Source organism: Argentina anserina, chromosome 1 (assembly GCF_933775445.1).
Source record: "Argentina anserina chromosome 1, drPotAnse1.1, whole genome shotgun sequence".
Taxonomy (NCBI): Eukaryota; Viridiplantae; Streptophyta; class Magnoliopsida; order Rosales; family Rosaceae; genus Argentina; species Argentina anserina.
In genome coordinates, this window is record NC_065872.1 from 7557300 (window position 1) to 7581442 (window position 24143).

A 24143-nucleotide genomic window follows, 5' to 3' on the forward strand; every position below is an offset into this window, starting at 1 on the left:
TTAGAAACTTGCTACAAGATTTGGGTATTAAACCTAAATGTGTTATGCAGCTGTACTGTGACAACAAGGCAGCTATTGATATTTCACATAATCTTGTACAACAAGATCGTACAAAACATGTGGAGGTTGATCGTCACTTTATAAAGGAGAAGTTAGACGCGAAGATCATCAGTTTTCCTTTTGTTCATACAGAAGAGCAACTTGTCGATATGCTCACAAAATGAGTATCTAAGAAATCTTTTTATGACTCACTTGGCAAGTTGGACATGGTTGATATGTATGCGCTAACTTGAGGGGGAGTGTGAGTGGAGGGTAGTAGGTATAGTGGAGGGAATCACGGGTAGTGGAGTGATTAGTGGAGTGATTAGTGATTAGTGTGAATTAGTCTATATATACCATTGTAATCTGTATATGCAATTCATCAATTCAAAGAACAACAATCAGTATCTTACCACTTGCATTTCCCAAATTCAAGAAGAAAATGTCAAAGTCGCTGAAGGTTCTAATAGTCACAAATTATGGTGTCATACCAGCTGAAGTGAGTAACTTTACCTCACTGCATTCTTTATCCGAGCTGAAGAGGATAAGATTAGAACGGATTTCAATTCCTGCCATTAGCAAGAACATAAGTTTGAAGAGGCTACAAAAGATGTCTTTATTCATGTGTAGCATCGGGAGAGCTTTTAGCGAAGGTTCCATCAAGTTCTTTGAGGCATTCCCAAGTCTTGAAGAAATTGACATTGCTATTGCAGTGATCTGGTGAAGTTACCAGCTGACCTTTGTCTTCTAATTCAACTGAAGAAGCTCAGTATCACCAACAGTCATAAGCTATCTGTCCTGCCTGAAAATATTGGAAAGCTGGTCAATTTAGAACTATTGAGGTTAAGGTCCTGCTCAGACCTGTTAGAGTTGCCAAGTTCAGTTAGGGAACTCAAAATTTAAAGGTTCTTGACATATCCAATTGCTACAGAATTAAGGAGTTGCCTGCACATATTGGTGAACTGTGCTGCTTAGAAAAGCTCAACATAAGGCAGTGCTCTAGATTAAATCAGCTGCCTAAGTCAACTTCCGGTCTTGAAAGGTTAACTGATGTGATATTGATGAGGACATAAAAGAGTTATGGGAACTTTTCTTACCCAGTTTCAACGTAAGGGTGGTCAAAGAGAAATTCAACCTAGATTGGCTTCAAAAGCTTTACTCTTGAGAGCTTTCCTCTCATGCACATTTGCTCAATTTCTTCCCGGATTTTCTTCTGTCGTTTGTTTCTTTGATTTCTTTGCTTTTTGTAAAAGAGTTTTTTTCACCAACAGTCCCTCAACTCTGGTGTACCTACCAATGTGATACCTCAACTCTTAATCGTACCAATGTGATACCCAGACTCTAGTATTGCTATCATTGAAGTACTTCCGTCAGTTTTTTTCAACTTTTCCGTTATCTTGGTGACGTGGCAGGTACGTGAGGCCCACAAAGAGGGTTAAAAGACAAAATTAACCTCATCTGAGAAGAGCAATGTTTTTCCCGCCCTTTACCTTGAGAAAGACACCCAACAATTCCAATTTTGGCGCCAATTTTCACTCCATACTCCTTAATTTGTGTCTAATATCTAAACTAAAGAACTACCGCCAACCAGTCGACCACAATCTGATAAAACCTAGATCAATCTCATTTTCTATTTTTACCCTAGCACTTGTTAAACTAACAGAATAAATATATAAATTTATATGGAACATCTCATTTCCACAATCTCATAAGAATATAGAAACACATAACTTAACGAAATTCAACTACATGTACCATTAGTTCTTACAAGCAAAAATCATGGCAGATCAACATAAAAGGTGGCAACTAATGGTACTTAAACATGTATTTGAATTTCTTTAAGTTATGTGTTTTTATATTCTTATGAGATTGTGGAAATGAGATGTTCCATATAAATTTATATATTTATTATGTTAGTTTAACAAGTGATAGGGTAAAAATAGAAAATGAGATTGATCTAGGTTTTATCAGATTGGTTGGCGGTAGTTCTTTAGTTTAGATAAGAGACACAAATTAAGGAGTAGAGAGGGAAAATTGGCGCCAAAATTGGAATTGTTGGGTGTCTTTCTCAAGGTAAAGGGCGGGAAAAACATTGCTCCTCTCAGATGAGGTTAATTTTGTCTTTTAACCCTCTTTGTGGGCCTCACGTACCTGCCACGTCACCAAGATAACGGAAAAGTTTAAAAAAAACTAACGGAAGTACTTCAATGATAGCAATACTAGAGTCTGGGTATCACATTGGTACGATTAAGAGTTGAGGTATCACATTGGTAGGTACACCAGAGTTGAGGGACTGTTGGTGAAAAAAACTCTTTGTAAAATAATATGAGATATTATGAGTGTAGTGTACCTTTTTTCCAAGGATACATGAAATGGCTTCACAAGCTTCAGTCGATATTAATCGATCCTCTTCGTTTATGGAATAGATATTGGAGCAATACGAGTGAGTTGCTTTTCAATTTTTCTTCCATTATTTTGAATTTCATCAAGTTTTCTCCTTGTGATTCACGTGTGATAACTGATAAGTCCTGCGGCGGAGATCGGACCTGAGCTTTGTTGAAGCCCAATTTAGGACAACAAGGCCCAAACAGAGCTGCCCTATACAGAACTGAAAAGACACGAACACAGTCCAGGCCAGGATAGGAAAAGTCAAGTCAATCCCTGCACCTATCATGGGAGTTGGTCAATCTCTGCCTTACCTGAAGACGTCGGAAATCTAGTGAATTTAGAGCTGCTGAGGCTTAGGTGCTGTATAGACTTGTCAGAGTTAGTCGGCTGGATTAGGAATCTAAAGAAGTTAAACTTGCTTGACATATCTAATGATAAAAGTTTTGAGTTTAGGCACATAACATCTTGTCTGATGCATGGACACAACGAAGAGGTATAATAATTATTCATACCACATAATTTTATAAAAATATATTGATTTGTTGTCCAAAAAAAAATTGCCTGGAGACATTGGAGAACTGTGCAATTTAGAAAGGCTCAACATGAGACAATGCTCTTTCTTTTTTCTTTTTTATTCAATTCTCAAGTTAAATGACTTACGAGAATTTTTACAATGCAAACTCAAAAAATCAGGGTATTACAGATAAACTCTAACAAATAGGATAAACAAAAGCTTAATTCGGCATGTGTACACTCACACATGAAAAACCATAAATATAAAAACCTCTAGCAAATAGCAAACCCTCAGCCAATAAACTCTTAATTAAAGGACGGGATGAATCTAGTAGCATTGGCAGACAATTGTGAGATACCAAGAATAGAGAAAATAGACACATCATGATGCTTCTTGTAAAGATGAAAAGAATGTATAGCAGACTCTCTGAATAATTCCAAAAGATGACGTTGGGCTTCCAACACATTAAAAATCTTACATTCAAAACGCACAAGATTCCTAGTGATCCAAATAAACCAAATTAGATTACAGAAAACTAGAAACCAAAGTTGATGTTTAGGTTTTGGGAACGCTGAAACACCAACATCATTAAACACTTCATCAAGGGTACCCCAAGGCGAGAATGAATGAGAAAATAGAAGGCAAACTCATTTTCATAAAGCCACAATTTTAGAACAATGCAAAAGAAGATGTGTACCCAATTCCGCATGACTTCCACAAAAGGACCAACAAGATGGAAGTGAAAAATCTCGCCGTTGTAAAACCTCATCAGTTAGTAAATGCCCATGAAGAGCCTTCCAAACAACAAGAGTTTTGCGGGGTTGAATTGCTTTACTCCAGATCACTTTACCACAATCTTTATGCTCACTATGATTTGAGAAGAAAACAAAAGTTCTTTTGTTGTTAGAATTCTTGAGGAGGAGTGCGGTCATAAAAGAGAGTCAGATGTGTCTGCATCAAGCAGCACAATGCGCTCAATTTTTTCTGCTGCTTGAGAAAATGAAGAAATAAAATCTACTGGGAGAACCCAATGAGAATCAACAATAACATCATTCACCTTAGCATGAAGTGGAATATAGCCACTTACTCCAACACTAGTAGCAAACTAATTATCTTGCCAAAAAGATATCCTCTTACCATTACCAAAACTCTAATGCAAAGAATTTAAAAACATTGGTCAAACGTTTTTGAGACCCAACCAGACTGAAGATCTCTTGTAAGACTTTATAGGTTGGAAATCATCTTTCAAAAATGAGCTCTAAGCAAAATAGAGGCTGGAGATGAACATGAGAGCATTTCCCAACCTCTCTTTATTAGAAGAGCACGATTAGCCTCAAATAGATCACGTAACCCCAAGCTTCCTTCCTCTTTGGGTTTACAACAATGACGCCAAGCAACAAGAGGCATGCCTATTTTCAAAGGGTCACCAGTCCAAAAAAATTCATGATCCAAGATTGAAGATCATGAAGTAAACCAGCCGGCCATTCATATTTTTGAAAACTATAAATCAAAATGCCTTGAATCACGGACTGAATAAGTTGTAGCCTACCCACTTGCGACAACAGAGAACATTTCCAAGAGGACAACAACTTGCATCTCACTCTATCTACAATGGCCTGAAAATACACCCTCTTAGGACGTCCCTGGAAAATCGGAACCCCAATGTATGTGAGTGGAAGAGACCCCTGCTTGATACCCAAAATTTTTCGGATAACAAAGCGTCTACGGTAAGCATACTTCCCAAGGAACACAAGCGATTTAGATTTATTGACTTTTTTCCCTGAATTCAAGCCATATTCCTTCATAAACTTCATTAGATTTTTCAAAGATCTCTTGGTCCCCGCATAAAAACCATAATGTCATATGCAAATAGAACAAGTGAGGGTGTAGTAATACCAAGAGGAGCTAATAGTAAATCAATAAGTCCATCCTCAGCCAGCTTAGTGAGATCTCTACTTAAAACCTCTTCCGCAAGACAAAATAAAATAGGTGATAAAGGATCTCCTTGACGAATACCACGAGAACAAGGAAAAAACTCTTACATCTCACCATTAACTAAAATTGATAAGTGTGCAGATCCCAAAATTGATTTAATCCAGTCACAAAAAGGATCTGAAAAACCAAAAGCCTTCAAAACCCGAAGTAAGAAACCCCAATCAAGCGGGTCAAATGCCTTTTGCACATCAAACATAATTGCAATGTTACCACCCTTACTATTACGATATAGGAGGTTAATGCATTCTGAAGTCAATATAATGGGGTCTGCAATAGTGCGACCTCTAAGAAAAGCACTTTGGTTGGGTGAAATAATCAGAGTAGCAATACTTCCCAAACGGTCAGCTAAAATCTTTGTAATAAGCTTGAAAATAAAATTCGCCATAACAATAGGACGCAACTGCATTACGGTGACTGCTTCAGGGACTTTAGGAATCAAGATCATTAAATTGGAATTGAAGTGGGGGAAAATGTATCCAGTATTGAAAAAAACTCTGAACAGTTTGGACTACCTCTACACCAACAACTGACCAACACTTCATAAAAAAAATTCCACCAAAACCATCTGAACCAAGAGAACTATTATGATCCATGGAACACATAGTCTGAAATATTTCCTCAGATGTGGGAATGGCTGTTAACATAACATTATCTTCAGTACTCACGAGATTATGAATTACCTAAGAAACTAGACCAGTGTCTCTTGCAAAAGAATCTGTTGTGAAGAGGCCATTGAAATAATTTACCACATGATCACTAATCTCTTTTGGGTCATCAATAACATTGTTTTCATCTGTCATAGTTGATAATGACTGTTTAAGATGCCAGACTTTAACCATTACAAGAAAGAAAGAAGAGTTTCGGTCACCTTCAGTAAGCCATTTTATCCTTGATTTATCACATAAAAATTTCTCTTGAAGCAAAAGAGCCTCATGAACTTGAGCACTAGCAACACTCTCTCTGAAAAGCAAGTCATCAGAAAGACCCGCGCTAGCAACTTCCCGTTGAATTATATGCAAATCATCAAATGACTTCTCCACCATTATGTTTACATCCTCAAACTCAGCTTTATTTCAAACCCGAATCTAATATTTAAGAGTCCGCAGCTTAGAAGCCAAAATAAACATTGGATTACCGTAGAAATGAGAACCCTGCCAAACCTCATTCACCAAAGTAAGAAAACTTGGATGATCTAACCACATTTGATGGAACCGAAATGATGATCTTTGGTTAGGTATAAGCTTTGAAAAGGACACTAAAAGAAGACAATGGTCTGAGGAAATACGAGGAAGAGTAGTGCACTCCAAATTGCGCCAAACATCCATCCAAGAGAAATTTCTAAGACACCGGTCAAGCCTCATTTCAACACTTGCACCAACACCCCTTCTATTCGTCTAGGTATAAGGTAATCCTTTTGTAGGAAGATGAACCAACTCACAATTAGTTGACATGTCCTGAAAGTCTGAACATGAAACGACATTAGGAAGAATCCCACCTCATTTTTCATGAACACCCAGGACACAATTAAAGTCACCCAACACTATCCAGGGTCCCTGAACAAGCAGATCATTCCAAAACCGGCGACGCTCTGTTACCATAGTTCTTGCATAAACCCAAGTCAAAATACAATTAACATTGTTCAAAGTGCAAGAAATTGTGAGCTGCTGGTCTGTAGCTAGTAACACAGTAGGTTGAATAGTTTGATCACATAAGAGCCAGATATTTGGAGGTTGGTCCCCCCTGTCATTCACAGCTGCTGGAAACATCTTTAAAGAATGCCAAAAGGAAGATTTAAGTGAACTTAAATTAATAAAAGGTTCTGAAATACCAATAATAGCAAGTTTGTATTTGCGAACCATCCTACTCAAGACTTGACGAGTGGGGGCGTTGCCCATACCCCGAGCATTTCCAAAAATGATCTTCATAGGTTGAGGCGTGAGGTGGGAACCCTGCTACGGGCAGGGTAACGGTCCAAAACTTGTTCTTGTAGTAAATTCTCATGCATTTTTTTTTTTTGCTTCTTTTGCTGGGATCTAGAAAGAACAACAGTCATATATTCCTCTGGCTCACGAACCACAGTTGCATTGTGTTCTGTCTTTGTTGAGGGGGTGGGGAATGAGCCCTCAACATCATCTAAAGCCGCATTAGTAACCACCATTGTGTTCTCTACATCAAGGGTCTGAGCATTTGGCCCCTGGAACACTTGGTCAGCCAATTGCTCAATTAATTTATTAGCAGCCCCCACAATAGTCTCATGAGCTAGAATGACAAACTGATTTTCACTAGAAGTATGAGTACATGGCCTTGGAACCAAAGCTCTATCATCTTTAATAGTTTTCCCTTCATCAATGTATCTCCCATTGTCTTCAATAATTCTTCCTTCATTAGTGTCTCTCGACTCAAAATTTATCCCTTGATCAACTTGTGCTATCATTGTACATGTTTCTGTACGTGATGGAACTGTACCATTAATTTCAGTTGGACTACTTTGATCATTTAAAACCTTCTCTTTTACTCTGTATTCTTGTCGGACCTTCGGTTTTGAAATCGGCTTCTAGAATGACAAGGCTTTGGTTCACCTTGTAATTGTCTACAACGATCGACCATATGTCCAGCCATACCACAATGAGTGCACATATTCTTATAAACAATCTCAATAGGAAAACAATGTGCCTCACGCTCGACCATGAGCGAAGATGACAGTTCGTTTGCAAGATCAACATCTACTAGCATACGAACATATTAACCGAACTCACGCTCCTTGGTAGCCTTGTCCAACTGCAAGGGCGTGCCCTCTCTACGAGCAATCTCCATGATGTCGAGGATGCCAGTAATCTTGGCTCAAACCATACATCCTGACCCAAAGTTGGGCATGTGTTTGATTATATGAATTAAATTATGTAATTTATTTCTAATTTGTTTAAATATGTAGCATTATTTACATTATTTACATTATTTATTTTAATATATCTAATTTTTTACATTATTTGTTTTATCTAATTTGTTTAAATATGTAGCATTGTTTACATTACTTGTTTTAATATATCAAATTTTTTTACATTATTTATTTTATCTACTTTATTTAAATTATGTAATTAAATATGTACCTAATATAAGTTTTTCACATCAGGAACGACAAGCTCAATCATGTTACTATAATGCCAAGAAGAAAGAGTTTACATACTTTGAATGTTGGGAAGTGGTTAAAGATCATCCATCTTTCGTTGCAGTGCTACCTACTACTCCATCTTCATATGCAAGTAGTTACCATAGTACTCATTCCGCAACCGAATCATCTCCAACCATCAATTTGGATGACGACCAAGTGAATGAGACACCTCAAAGCAACACAGCAGCTCCATTGAGTCCACCTAGACCAATTAGAACCTAGGCGGCAAAGGAAGCTAGGCACCAAAAGAAACAAAGTAAGACTCATATTGAGCAACGAGTTGAGGTTTTACATACCACTGCAAGTGACCAAGCATCATGGCATACCAAGAGGCTAGTCCATAATGAAAGTGAGCTTAATTATTACGCGGAGTACATAGACATTTAAAAGCGAAAAGAAGCAACGACAGAAGAAGAGTTACGATTGAAGAAAGAAGAGAATGACACAAGGATCATGACAATGGATTTGGAGGCTATGACCCCAATCTCGAAAATGTATTTTACCAAGAGGAAACTAGCAATCCTTAATGAATGAGAAGCTAGTCAAGATCAACCTACCGATGAAACATATTCGGATTGTTATCACTCAACTCGCGTGTTATTTCCATAGTAGTTATAGTATTGGACTAAGAATAAATCTGTGTTTGGTTCGTCATTTTATGTAATTTAAATTTTCGAGAAATAAAATGTAATTTATTTATTAAGTTGAAATTGTGGAAGCTGAAAAGATTCATCAGAGTGATGAACAAGGAAATGTTGCTAAGTGTTTAGATTGAAGGATGAGTTATATGCTCAAATTCTTCACAATGGTTTGAGTATAGAATGAGTGATATTAGACGTTTTATAACAAATTGGTCGGAAATCTTACCAGAAATCTGGTCTAATTCTCTATTGTTGGTCTGAATTGAGGTGATCATGGCTCTAGACCTGGTCGGAGGATCACTGTTGTTTCGTCCTTGCAACTTCTTAAAGCCGCCATGCTGAATGTGATACGTAAAGCCTAAAACGCTTTTATTGAGTGTTGTCAAGTCTATGAATTGAGATCAGTCAAGTGATTAGGTCGTTTACGTCCTTGAAACATCTGAAGACCGCCATGCTGAATATGATGCGTAAAGCCTTAAACGCTTTTATTGAGTACTGTCAAGTCTATGAATTGAGACCAGTCAAGCGAATAGGTCGTTTACGTTCTTCAAACTCTTGAAAGCCGCCATGGTGAATGTGATGCGTAAAGCCTAAAACGTTTTTATTGAGTGCTGTCAAATCTATGAATTGATAGCAGTCAAGCGATTAGGTTGTTTACGTTCTTCAAATCCGCCGGAAATCAACGCGTTTCGAAAGCAGTCAGATGGCTAGATCGACCGCGACTCTCAAATTTATTGTCAAAATCAGTCCATGAAAAAAAAAGTCAAAATCAGTCCCAAAAAAAGTCAAAATCGGTCAAGAAAAAAAGTCAAAAAATTCAGACAAAAAAAAAACCAAACCAAACCGGTTGCACAAGAGCACAACCGCATTCAATCAATGAATGATTGAATCATCCAATTACTAAACCCGCATGCATTCATTCAGACTCATTGATTCAATTCTTCTTCCTTTTATCACATATCTCTCGCACGAAACAAGCTCTCTGGAGAGCTTCTTTTGGCACTGCTGAGCTGTTCCTCACTCCAACAGCTAGACCTTTCAGACAATCATTTTGGAGGGAAACTACCTGCTTCCCTGGATAGACTAGGTGGAATTCCAGTGGAGATAGGAAGGCTGCAAAGGCTGGAAGCCATCTACCTCTATGAGAACCACATGCTCCATCCCTGCCACAATCAGAAAACTCAAGAACCTTGTTGTGCTCCAGCTGAGGCAGAATGAGTTGTCAGGTCCTATACCACCAAGATTAGGCTACTACATAAGCCTTCAGTTATTGGCCTTAGCTGATAACAAGCTTTCTGGAACGTTACCACCCACATTCAAATTCATTTCACAACTGAGCACCCTTCATTCCAAGCAAGTTTAAGCAGGCTGACTGGGATGCAAGTTGGGTTCCTCCTCCTACGGTACCAACCTCGATAGAAGGCATGGTGACAGAGACGTGAAGATCCTTGCCATCATGGTGATATAGTGAGAACTCTCAATGTTCTTAGCAGGGTCTTGACCAGTGGCAAGATAGACAGCTGAAACAATGTTACTTGCATGCGCATTGAAACCACCAAGAGCATCGGCAATAGCAGAACCGTAAAAGGAGCATCACATCAGTTCTCAATCTAAAAGGTGAGGTTTCTATTGCTACTGCTGGAGCTCTGGACACCTTTTCTATTCCCACCTAACTTCTTCAACCCCCTGGGTGGAAAGCGTTGAGAGGGGAGAGAGACGGAGAAGCTCTGAGGCTGGGAGCAGAGCTAGGGTTTAGAGCGAAGCCAAGGGAGTTCAATCTCATGAACGAGGCCGATGTGGAAACGCCAATCTGCGCCATTTGTGTGCGTCTTGTGTGTATTTTGGTGGAGAGAGGGAAGAGAGAGTAAAGCACTTTTAAGGGGAAAATTGGAATCTCTATTGAATAAGGATATTGTTGTTCTACTCAAATGGAGCCGGCCTAATCAACTTGGCACATGGACATATACTTAAGAATAAGCACCATTGTATTGCTCAAGGTCTCGGGCTGGAAAGTGAGCACGCCACCAAAGGCCATTTGCAGAATTTTCGGTGTGCTATATGCTGGTTGTACCACACAGAAGGAACACATAATAGTGGATGACACATCTCCAAAGGAAAAAATGCATATAATACGATACTAATAGAAAGTAGTGTGTGCATATTTTCGATGAACTATTGCGGTGAAACAAGAATGCTTCTAAGGCTTTAAAAGAATTAAAGCCCCATGCCTCAAAGTGCATACTTCAAGCTACGTCTTCGGTACGTGATGATGACATACTTGCAGCACGACTTGAAGTTGGGGCATTTGTAGACACATGAAATTTAATGAAGTAAATTATCTTCATTAAATAATTAAATCGACCAAGGACCCGATAAAATTGCACACGTGACACAAAAGTCAACAAAGTTGGTGCGGATCCGAATAAAACTTGTGTCAGCACATAAACGGATGATCGTAATCGAAGCTACGTGATTCCGAATTGCATCGGAAAATTGAATGTCATTGACGATTCGAAATGATAATCGGACATTTGATTAAATTAATAAATTTCTTAACGGTCATAATTAACTCAATTATTTTCTGTTTAATTTAGTTATGAGAATAACTAATTTTAAATTAATCAGAAAATACATATTGATTTAATTATACAATTAAAGAATTTATTATTTTAGTGTCATTAAAATATTCTACAAAATAGAAACATTGACACTATAAATACACCCCTTTCAACATAAAGAGATGGGAGATTTTGGACTGGAGAAGAAGAGAGAGAAAAAATCACTTGAGCAAGATCACTCTCGACAAATCCCGAAGTCTCTCAAGTCCACGAAGATCATTAAATCCACGAAGAATCATCAAGCGGTCAAATTGCTCATTCTTCATCAAATCCAAATCCAAACTCAAGTCCACGAAGAATCATCAAGCAGCCAAATTGCTCGTTCTTCATCGAATCTAAATTCAAACTCAAGTCTATGAAGAATCATCAAGCGGCCAAATCGCTCGTTCTTCATCAAATCCAAATCAAAACTCAAGTCCACGAAGAATCATCAAGCGGCCAAATCGCTCGTTCTTCATCAAATCCAAATCAAAACTCAAGTCCACGAAGAATCATCAAGCGGCCAAATCGCTCGTTCTTCATCAAATCCAAATCAAAACTCAAGTCCACGAAGAATCATCAAGCGGCCAAATCGCTCGTTCTTCATCAAATCTAAATCCAAATCAAACTCAAATTCTCAAGATCAAGTGCACGTCACCCTTGAGCCAAATCATATACGGAGATAGAATCAAAGGAGTACACAAAGATTGTAACCCCGTCCTTGATTATAAATAAATCACATGTTATTTGTACACGTGTCTGCATTTTTGTTTGTTTTCAGATTCTCGTTCTACAATTGGATCTTGAGCATTTGGAGGAAGTGGTATGTGATGATGAGACATGCAATTTATGGGAACCCTTACCTCTAAAAAAACAAAAATAGTGGTGGAGAAGGAAAATTTGAGAGCAGTCTTTACCTAACAAACACATTGGAGCTCTGTATGTATGATTTATTATTTCTCCCTGTCATCTTAGAATACACAGCTTAATTCACTCTCTCCATAAGTACATGTATTTTACTTTTTAATTAACTGGGAAGATGTCACTGAGATGGGGAGAGCTTAGAGTATGTGGTAGGTGGATTCATATTTCTCGCCATGAAGGAGTGAGGAAATTGCTTGGTCAAGCTTTTTCCTAAGTGGTGGAAAAATCAGAAACAGACAAAAACATCAAGTCTCCCATGGCCGCGTTTGCGCGTTTAAGTCTCCTATTAGCAAGTCAATGTTTAAGTCATGTAGTAGTTTCCATCGAGCTTCCCCAATCCCCAATCCCAAATGATTATCAGTTTACATTATCTTAGTGCCAAATTCCTGAGTCGCAAACCAACATTTAGTTCTTTACTTCTTTTATGATTGCACTCATTATAGAAGAACATATAATATTATGGGTTGTCTATGGTATTAGGAATATCATACAAACATTTACAATTAATTGAATAAAATTACTACATTGATAATAATTTCATTAAACTAAATTACGATATTAACAACAAAATTATCACATTCATTTGGCAAAAATGCCGATTTGCACCCCAAATTTGGTCATAATTGTCAATTTGCACCCCGAACGTGCATTTGAGTTAATTTACCTCCTAAACTTAGTAAAAATTGCCGATCTGCACCATATTCGTTAAATTTAATGTTTTCATCCAATTTTAAGTCACATGTCATGCATTTGAGGGGCAGTATTGTCATTATATATTTATTCATATTTAATAATGAAATAAATTAATAAAATTACTTACGTGGAACACTTGGTAGAATTTTTTTTTTTCGAAACATGTTATTGATTTATATATTTATTATTTTACGTAATATGGTATGTTAAAATATATTAGAAAAATATAAATAAATACATTGAAAATTAAAAATAAATGTTTGTTCCGGGTGAATTATTATTCTACCATTGTGTGTGTCTTAGACTTATTAGGTTTCATGTTAGAGATAAATTCGCATATCTGTAATAGATTAAGATTTTGAATCCTACGGGATTGTGGTTATGTAATGTATATATATAGACCACATTATCAATCAATAAACGGTTACGTTATATTCCATTACGTCGTTATTATTCTCGTTTCGTTCCTCTTCCAACAATATGTACATATAAAAATATGTATATACACAAAAAATTATATTTGAATGGGTTGGTATGTTGAATATATAATTCGAAGTAGGTTAAGTATATAGAAAAAAGATGTAAATGATGTAGGATGAAATAACTGTATCTTTATTGAATGATATGAGGGTCTATATATAGGCATTACAAAACCACAATCCCGTAGGATTCGAATTGCTAATCTATTACAGAGATGCTAATCTATCTCCTAACAGGAAACCTATTAGCTAAGTAGCACGAACACGGACACGAGTGTCCGTATTGGACACGATTTGATTCGTAGACACGGCATATAGAAATGTTTTTGGACATGGACACGTGGTTGACACGTTAATTAAATATTATTTTAATATATATATATATATATTTATTTATTTATTTATTTAAAAATTTGAAAATATTTAGAATTTTAGATGTATATATATATGTCAAAGTGTGCATTAAAATGATGAAAACATAACTTATTAGAATGGCTAAGGACTTGATAAGTACCTTGAATAACCAAAGTTCGAATCTCACCACAAGCATTCTTATTTTTATCACGAGTTTCTCTCCTTATATATATTAAAATGTGCATAAATATAACAAAAACTGAATCTGTTGGAATGGTTGAGGAGTTGTTGAGTGCATTGGATGACTAAGGTTCGAATCTCACCATAAGCACTTTCATTTTTATTATGAGTTAGTGCGTGTCTGCGTGTCCAATTCGGATACTCACGTGTTCGGGCCGTGTCTAAAGTCAGTTCGCGTGTTCGAGCATGTCTGTGTCCATATCTGTGCCGGACACGCAATACGCTGCCCATAGCACGTGTTCGTGCTTCTTAGCCTATTAGGCTAAGACACACAAGGGTAGAATAGTGATTCTCCCGGAACAGTAAATAACTAATTTGATTAAAAAATAATCTTCATTTTAAAGAATATTTTTATTTTTTTAAGAAAAATATAAATAGAAAATAACAACATTACCCCTCATGTGCATGACATGTGACGCAAAATTGGATTAAAACAGTTAAATTTAACGGATATGGTGCAAATCGGCAATTTTTACCAAGTTTAGGAGGTAAATTGACTCAAATACAGATTCATGGTGCAAATTGACAATTTCAGCCAAATTTAGAGTGTATTTTGGTAATTTTGCTTTTTTGTTGCTATCTCCCGAGTTTGATATCCTAAACTTCATTCAGTTCAATGTTATAAATACCTGATGTTAGCCTCATGGCTTCCAAGTGTGATTTTGAGAGAAAACTTCCATCTCTACCTTTATTAGCTTTTCTTCTCTTAAAAATTGCATTGCTTTAACCCAGTAGCATTTGGTCTAAGTATCTATTTGTAAGTGAGAGATCGTCATGGCCTCCCCATCTCCACAAGCTGGTCTAGGGTTGTAGAACCTTGCTCTCTTCTTGCCTGGCTCTGTTTTTGTGCTTGGTTTCTTTCCCCTTCCTCTTCTTTTCGGTTCCTTGCTGTTTGTTTGGTGTTGTTTTCTTTCTCTTGTTGGGTTATTATGCTGTTTGGGGCTGCTCCGTCTCTCTTAAATTAATTATTCATTTCGACTAAAAAAAAGTTAGGGATCGTGTAGTGAACTCGTTATAGCATATTAATTGTTGTATTTGATTAAAAAAAATCATAAAAACTTCATTGCTTTAGGGTGTCGATCGTTTTTTTCTTCTTCTTATTATAGGGCAAGAGAGCTAGTAATGGCGGATGTTGCATTGGGTATTGTAGTGGCTCTTGCTGTAGATAAAATAGCTGAAGTTGTGTTCAATGGAGCTAAGACGATGTACTTAAGCACGCTGCGTTTCAATAGTTTTGTAAAGGAATTCGAATGTAGAGTAGAATATCTAGAATTAGAGATCGAAAAGGACCTGGTAGACGATCAAAATAGCAGGAACTTACAAAGGATGGCACAGAAAGCAAGAGCGCTCCTCAATAAGTGTCGAAGAGTTGGTAGGAGGAACCGCATCACAAGATCTTATTACACTTGGAAGATCCATAAATTAATTAAAGATCTTAAGATTCATGTAGAGATCATGAGGGGGAAGATTCAGAGGGAGATCTTGGAATTGGTGAGGACCGCACGAATTGGAAAGACTAACATGCAAAGGGTAGATTCTACGGATGTTCAGATTCTCATCATCAGACAATTTCAAATTGCATGTTTTAAATCTGAACTGGATGTCCTTTTGAAGGCGAATCCTCTTAAGGATGAGCCATCGATTAATCCAAATGATGTTGTAGATTATGATGCTGAAACTGAAACTGAAGCGCCCTCCTTTCACGTTGGACTGGATGTGCCGTTAAGGGAACTAAAGAGGAAGGTCTTTACTGATGGAGTGTCAAGGCTCGTAGTAACTGGTAATCGAAGATGCGGTAAAACCGAATTGGTAAAGCAGTTTTGTCAAGATGACGAAATCCAAGGTACCTATAATATATTTACTAGCATTTCAAAATATATATATATATATATATATATATATATATTTACTAGCCTTTTAAAAAAATTTGTTTGATATTTTTTCAATTTTTCTTATGGCCTTATAGGATGTCTCTCACATACAGCTTCGTTACATTGTTTTTGGACAGATAAATTCAAAGGGAATATCTTTTTCGTGACGGTTTCAAAACGACCAAATTTGGACTACATTATACACCAATTATATCAACAAATGGGTTCTGAGGCTAGTACTTTCCATAACAATGTAAGTGAAGTTAAGTGGCTAGAACAATTCATAAGGGAAGCGGGGCAAAATCCTTTGTTGTTGGTTTTGGATGATGTTTGGTCTGGATCAGAGTCACTACTTCAGAAGCTTGATGAATTCATTGAATTGAATAAAGTTTCAAATTACAAGCTGTTGGTGACCTCAAGAACTGAATTTCCTAGGTTTGGTTCTTCATATAATTTGATGTTATCAAATATTGAAGACGCCATGGACCTTGTTCCTCTGAAATGGCTCGCCACTCGGACTATAGCTAATTCTGTAGTCCCAAGGTATGCAGGCTACTTTTGTACAGTAAAAGACTGATCGTTAATCGCTCTTGTACTGTAAGAGTGTAAGGTATGCAGGCTAATGAACTTGGTGTTGACATCGTAATCAGGATGGAGAGGAGAGAGGTCTTGGCTGTTGATGACTTGCGTGTGGAATTTAAAGCTGAGATTGAGGAAGTCAAGAGAGACCACACAAATATCAGCCAACGGAACCAAGGACTTGTCACCCTCATACAAGTACGTAATTAACTCATATTATGTTTCCACTCTTGTTATATTATGTTTCCACTCTTGTTATACACTAATTTATATCACATATACATATATATATTTGCCAAAGATACAGTTCGGTTAATATAACAGCATGTACATGTAATATATTATGTAGTGTAAAGATGAGAAGGGCCCGGAGCGCACAGAAGAAAATAGATGGCATGGCATGGACGTTGATACCGTCATTGAAGACTTCAAGCTTACACCAGAACTTCAAATACTAGCAACAGATCTGGTGCAACAAAAAATGAGGCAGTTTCGTGCATGGATCGCTGATCCAGACGATGGGTATGGATGTTTTTTTATTTATTAAAGCTCAAGTCAACTCCAGTTAATTAGGGTATTCCAGTCCTTCATAAGATCTGATTTAATTCTCCAATCCGTTGAAAAGCTTGGTACAGTGAATCTTCTCACCTTAGCACGTACAATAAAGCGTTACTGCTTATTAGCTACTTTGTATAAAAACTTTGATGTAATAATCTCCGTTATTCTATTGCACTCAGGAGGGCTGCTTGACTCACTTTATTTTGTTACTTACCTGGACGGGTCAATGGGTGACCAAGAAGGCTCGTGGCCTAGGGTCACAATCTGCTCTCTTTCTTAATTAATATAATATAGATATATATTCTAGCTGGCTTAGTTTTTGATCATTTCTTCTTCATTGTTAACATTGAACTTTTTTGCTCGATTGTTACATTATAATTTCATTAAATAACTCACGCACATTTATATATGTCAATAATATTTTAACTCATATCTTTAACGTTACTAATTATGCCACATTAATCTTAACATTATAGTAGTTTTAACTCCCCCTATCAGCTTTCCATGCCATTCGAAATTTTGTGTTTATTTGGGTTTGATCATTTTATATTTATGCAGACGCCGCGACTTAAAGGTCTTTGTAGCTTCAAAGAAATGGTTCAAAGACTTGATGATCCCAGGTGTGTGGTTGACTGACACGGTAGGTATAATATATAACAATCGAAAGAAACAGACGTGGAATTTTCTGTTTTTTAACGACATACACAGAATAAATGTAGCTAATATAATGTTGTATGTGCAGCATGTAGATGCATTTTTGTACTTCGTCCGCAATAATCCACATTATCATCCCCAATCTTTGACTCATTCTTGCACAGTTCTGGATACTGTGTTCTGGGTAAGAAGTGGCTATGCTTTATGCCTAAGTTTTTATGTTCTTGAAATAGTATAGTTAATTAGCTTATTTAGGTTGACTGCTTAAATATTATAGAGTTGGATGACTGGGCGATGGACTGCTTTCCAGAATAATACCACCTCCTATGAGTGGGATTCAGATATTTTGGACTACCCCCTTGGCAAGTCGCCTCAGTTCACTCGACAATGGAGCGAAGTTGATTATGTAAGTACATGTTCTCTTATCTGTTGTAAATAATGTCATGATCGATAACATGGCTATTCGAGTACGTGTTCGTTAACTCCATTTGTCATGTTAACATGCCCAGTTGTACATTCCGGTAAACATTAGCGACCAACACTGGGTAGCTGTACGTGTAGATTTGATGCGTCGGAAGTTCACCATATACGACTCGATGCAATCAGCGTCTCGAGATGAGTTCATCTGTGACTTGCTGAATCCCCTTGCGACGATGTTCCCATCATTGCTTATCCAGTCGGGGTTTTATGAAATGAGGCCTGAGTTATCCCCTCTGAATACACCGTTTCAGGTTGTGCGTCAAGCAGAAAGTATCCCACAACAGTCGGAAAGGTGATCAATTTGTCGTAATAAGTCTGTTATATTTGTTGTCACCAATTTTATTTTTTTTTTATATCCAGATAACCAGATTATATCGAACTTACTCATAACATGTGCATTTCACGTACAGCGGAGATTGTGGAGTGTTCATGCTTAAATTTGTGGAGTATCTGAGCTCCGGGCAGCAATTAATATGCTTCAAAGACAAAGACATACCAGCATTTAGGGAGCGAATGGCCTTCCGTTTGTTTGCCATGAGTCATGACATCGGTGGCAACAATGCACCTGTGTCATAGAAGTGTATTATCAGCATTGCATTTCTCACTCGTTTACATCTATGAGTCTTAGAAGCTGATCACCTTCTACTTTCATTGTAAGGGGAAGAAAAATAAAAAAATTCAGTTAGATCTAGTGGCATCTCCCTTCTATTAGTGTAATGTACGGTATTTAATTTATGGACTTGTAGTTAGTTTGGCGAGAGATTCTGTGCTCACTTATATTCTTATAGACATTACATCTTAATCTTATTTAGTTGGTGGGATGAGCCCAGAGCCCCCACCTTCTATAGTTTTGTAATAGCTATACTACTAGAGCGTTTAAGTTTGTGTGATAAAAATTCAAGGAAATACTGGTTTTTAGTCCCTGTAATTATCAACGATGTGTCAAGCAGCGTATTCACTGTTCCATTGTCCTGGCCGTGAATGAGCTTTTCACCTTATCCACATCACAAGAGGAAAGTTCTAAAACTGGATCCTAGTGATCTTGTGTATAAAACATTCCGAAATAACCCTCAGGAGTAGGGGAATGAGAATTTAGATATTAGAATGCATAACAAGTAACTCCATTAATGCATCATTTCTTATATATTTATTTTACATATATACTGTTTTACAGGGTAAAAGCCAAATAGGCAAATACAAAAAGCGTATTCGGTGATATTGCCCACCACAATTTCTAGTTTTCAACAAATGCTTGAGACTAATTTTTTTTTTTATGGAACGCTCGAGACTAATTAACTACGACTGAAAAACGCACGCAGATAAGGTAGATCGTGTCTAATGCATGCCTTCGTGCCTACTAATTAATTTCTCAGTATTCACTGTATTCTCCACTCATCTGCCAAGTGCCAACTAATGCAAATTTGCAGTGTATCTTTCTCAAATTATATAGAGTAATTTCACCACCATATTTTGAAATTATTGTCATTTATGAAATAATCTTACATGCCAATCATCATCACACAATGGAGGCCACTAGAACAATAGAACTCCGTTTTCGAGTTGCAACAATACTTGAGGTAAAAACTGATTATTTGAGTACATATGAGTAGGGGAGGGCGCGGTTCGGTGCGGGTCGGTTTGACACACTAACCACAATGCAAACTGCATTTACAGTTTGTTGATTCTACAAACTGCAATTGCTTCAAAATTATAACAACTGCAATTTCGGTTGAACTGCATTAGCGGTGCAGTCCGGTGCGGTTTGCACCAACCGCATTTCATGGTAACCTGGACAACATCTTGCATTTTTTATAATAAATAAGTACTAAAATAGCAGAAATACTCAACCTACAATCATCAACAATCCCAAGTCCAGTTACAGACCATTAATAATAATTAAGTCTTATAAGTCATATCCTTACATACCATTAAAATTAAATATTCAACCGTCCTAAATAACTGAATAAGTACTTAAAGTCTTGATAATTAGGTTACAAAATAAGTTGGCAACTTCATTCTACTAAACTCCCACTTAACAGCTCAGCTCCTCAGTCATTCTTCCTCTTCTTCATCACTATAAATCTCTCCATCTATCATCGAAGTCCAATGTAGTGGAAAACACAAACAAGGAACATGTAAGCCAACCTATTGTACATTTCATTATTCAAAAATGAACGAATTAAGAACAACTTACCAATTTCTAACTTTTCTAATGCCTCATACAACTTCAGCTCATCTTTGGTAGGCTCCTTAAATGCTTGAAATCCATCATCCCTTAGCCAATCACTCAGACATACCAATCCTTCAACCATTCTTGGCGTCAGTGAGGCTCTGAAAGGGTCAATCACCCTTTTTCCAAGGCTGAATGCTTATTCAAAAGCCACTGTGAAAGCAGGAACAGAAAACACATCCTTGACTATTTGGGATAGAATGGGGTATCTAGAAGCATTTTCACTCCACCAAGACAAAATCTCAAATTTTTTGTTAGAAAAGTCTTTTGCATGTTCCATGAAGTACTTGTCAAGCTCATTCTTGATCACAACATCTTTTTCTTGTCCCAACAACTTAAACAAGTGTAGGTTTGCTGCATGACTATCCTTTTCGGCTTGTGGATTTGCAGACTCAATCATTGGCATTGTCACACTCCTTGAAGTTGCTGCAGCCACTGAATCATTATCTGCAATTCAAGAAAAAAGAAGAGGGCATTACCAGCATAAAAATAGTACAATTTGGTTAGAGTCTTTTTCACTTCTTTAACCCTCTATGTAGAAACCTCATTTACACTTCTTTTGTCAGCCATTAGCTTTGGGAAGAAAAACTCGAGGTACAATGTCTTGTACCATGGATCTAAAACTACAGCAATAAGAATAATAGGGTTTAAATCTTCAATCTTCAACCAATACTTGTCAAACTTCGCTCTCATTGAGCTGCCAATGCTAACAATAAGAGGATCTTCACTAGCCACACATTTATCCAGCTCACCAACAATAGTGCACATCCAAAGTAATGGCTCATTAGCAGTAACATGCTTAGTTGCACTAAATTTCAAGGTTGCATCATAGAAAATCTTGAGAAACTTGATAAGCCTTGATGCCTTTTCCCAATCCTCAGCTACAGGAGGCCCTGCTTTCTTACGTCCATTGAGTTTCTCCTGGAAATAAACCTCAAACTGCTGATCTTCATCCTCAAGCCTTTTAAAAGCATTCTTGTACATGTATCCAACACCCAACATAAAATATGTTAAATTCTAGCGTGTAGGTTCATCTAATGGGACAATGCCTCCCTTATGATCAATCTTTTCCTAAGAAGCGCATTTCCTAAACTTCTCTAGTCTTGTCGGTGATGACCTAATATACTTGACACAATTCCGAATCCCATCAATGGAGTTGTCTAACTCCTCCATTCCATCCCTCACAATGAGATTCAGAATATGACACCAACATCGCAGATGCAGAAAACTGCCCCCTAACACAAATTGATTCCAATTTCCTATATTATCCTTCATGTAATCTAGAGCAACTTGGTTTGGACTCGCATTATCTACAACAATAGAAAACACTCTCTCAATCCCCCACTTGATCAAACATGATTCAACAAGCATTCCTATTGTCTTACCCTTGTGATTTGGAATTACACGAAAGTTTAAAATCCTTTTGTGTAGCTTCCAATTAGCATCTACAAAGTGAGCAGTTAACAGCATATAATTAATGTTTTGGATACTTGTCCAAGTATATGTGGTCAGTGAAACTCTCTGCCTATTACTGACTAGAAAATATTTTATCTTAATCCTCTCATCCTCATAAAGCTTCCAAATGTCTCTAACTACTGTTCTCATAGATGGAAGAGGCACAAATTCGGGTTGAGTTACCCTCATAAATTCTTTAAATCCCTTATTCTCAACAAATGAAAATGACAGTTCATCACGAACCACTATTCTCGCAAGATAACGCCTAGAATTCTTATACTCATATGCAACAGCAACTAAGTTACCTCATTGACCTGAGGCTTCAAAAATAAGATGCTTCTACTTCTTGCACTTCTCCAAAACAGGGGATTTCATGCAATTTTGGAGCAAATGACTCCTCATTGAAGATGTACCATTGCTTCTAGTGTCGCTGGCATAAGTTTGAGGGCAGTACTTGCACTTTGAACGACCAGGCTTCATCAAGCTCCCATCTGGATTCTTGATCCTGACGAAATGCTCCCACACCATTGAGTTATTCTTCCTCTTGTTTGAACAGTCACTATCTTCAAGAACTGGTGAAACTGATGAACTAGGTGGAAGTGGTAGAAGCAAAGGAATCGGGGAGGAAGTGATTTGACTGGTCGCAATGCTGGGACTTGGCGACGGTGATGGAGTGGGGGTGAAGGATGGTGAACTCCCTTCCATGATCTACAAAAAGCCAAAACGAATCTAAAAAATTTAGCTAAATTTCAAAACTCCAAATTAAATTAAAACCTCAAATCAAGTAGTAATTATAATGATGGGCGTCTTACCGATCTGAGGTAGTGAGGAGTGGTGATGGTCTGGGATTAGTGAACTACTTTGGTGAGATGCTGAGAATATAGAAAAGAGAGAGAGAATATAGTGGTCCGGCAACTCTTGGTCCTCGTTCTATAAGCTCATCCTGCTAATTCTCCAAGCAGTACACCCCAAACTACAAACTACAACCTAATCAACCTTGTGCACTGAAACTCACTACTCCAAGCTCAAACCACAAAGCCCACAATCCCCTCAATCAACCCAATTCGATTTCCAACTTACACAAAATAAAGCTTCAATCTTTAACACTAATTCCTACACTATCTCCCAAACCTAGAAAACTCAAAAGCTTCAATTCAAGCGATTACAACATCCCTGATAGAGCGTTGGTTAAAACGTCTATAATAAACCCTATAAAACATCATTGTTAGTATAGAATAAGCATGGATCGTTCTTTCTGAGGAATTGAAGGGAACTCTAAACTTTTAGTGTTAACAAATAATGGGGGGTTTGAGATTGATTATTAACTACTAAAATAAAACCTAAATTACTATTTACATGATCGACTTCTCTTTAACAAACTTATACCAAATTTACTATTACACCACATAATTACAAGTTGGAACCTATCATGCATTCTAATTTGACCAATTACATATTTTTTTAGACACCAATACACCAATGCATGTAATCAAATTCAATAACACTTAGAGTAGAAATCAAACAAGATTACATTTAAGCACCAAATCTTTGTTGGAGACATGTTTCATGTGTGACGTCACCCACCATGGTTTCACATGCAAATTTCCAGAATTTTTACCACTTTTAATCAACACAAACCGAACCTACTTAGGGCATGATTCGATTTGTGTCAATATGGTTGATGAATCTAGCACTCAAATGCAATCTTAGGGACTGCATCCATGCACTAAATTCATATGCACATATCTGAAAATTATCTAAAAGTATGAGAAAGATTATTAGAACACAACAATAGAAATACAAATTTCAATAATTATAAGAACATAGATTCGGTATAGTCTCAAAAACATATAAAATACAATCTGAAAATTCTAAAACAAATACAAAACCAATATTTCCACATAAATAACAACTTACAATCTTCATAGACAAAGAATTGTAGATTAACACAAATAGACGAAGTCATGGAGATGGGTTGCGAGAATCACACGTTGTAGGAACCTTGGAGGTGTGTCTTCAGTGGTGAAACTCGGTGGAGATGATGATAGTTTTGGGGTGGACAGCTTGGCTAATTTGTGAGGGAAATTTATGGTGGTGTTTTGGTAGAGTTTTGGCTCTTGAATGCTAATGAGAAGTGATCTTATTTGAGAGATGAAGTCATGTATATATAGATGAAAGAATGAGGGTAGTTGGATCTTTTCTCATATTATAATGTCATGCTTTAATCCCTAAAACATGCCATGTTTTATTTCCTAAAACATGCCATGTTTTATTTCCTAAAAC

At 37.1% G+C, this 24143-nt stretch overlaps 1 protein-coding gene across 2 annotated transcripts; it reads left to right on the forward strand.

Annotated features, from left to right (window-relative positions):
- The first annotated feature begins 14699 nt into the window (after positions 1-14699).
- LOC126787285 (uncharacterized) lies at positions 14700-19170 on the forward strand. Of its 2 annotated transcripts, none has more exons than XM_050513203.1 (9): positions 14700-15876; positions 16042-16447; positions 16555-16681; positions 16833-17005; positions 17600-17681; positions 17784-17879; positions 18006-18101; positions 18205-18467; positions 18586-19170. In XM_050513203.1, the coding sequence occupies exons 1-9, from the start codon at positions 15156-15158 to the stop codon at positions 18749-18751; spliced, it is 2130 nt and encodes a 709-aa protein (XP_050369160.1). In that variant the 5' UTR covers positions 14700-15155; the 3' UTR covers positions 18752-19170. The 2 variants fall into 2 exon arrangements, with proteins under 2 accessions (XP_050369160.1, XP_050369155.1); XM_050513198.1 differs by having other exon boundaries at positions 17973-18101; positions 18586-19169.
- The last annotated feature ends 4973 nt before the right edge of the window (positions 19171-24143 follow it).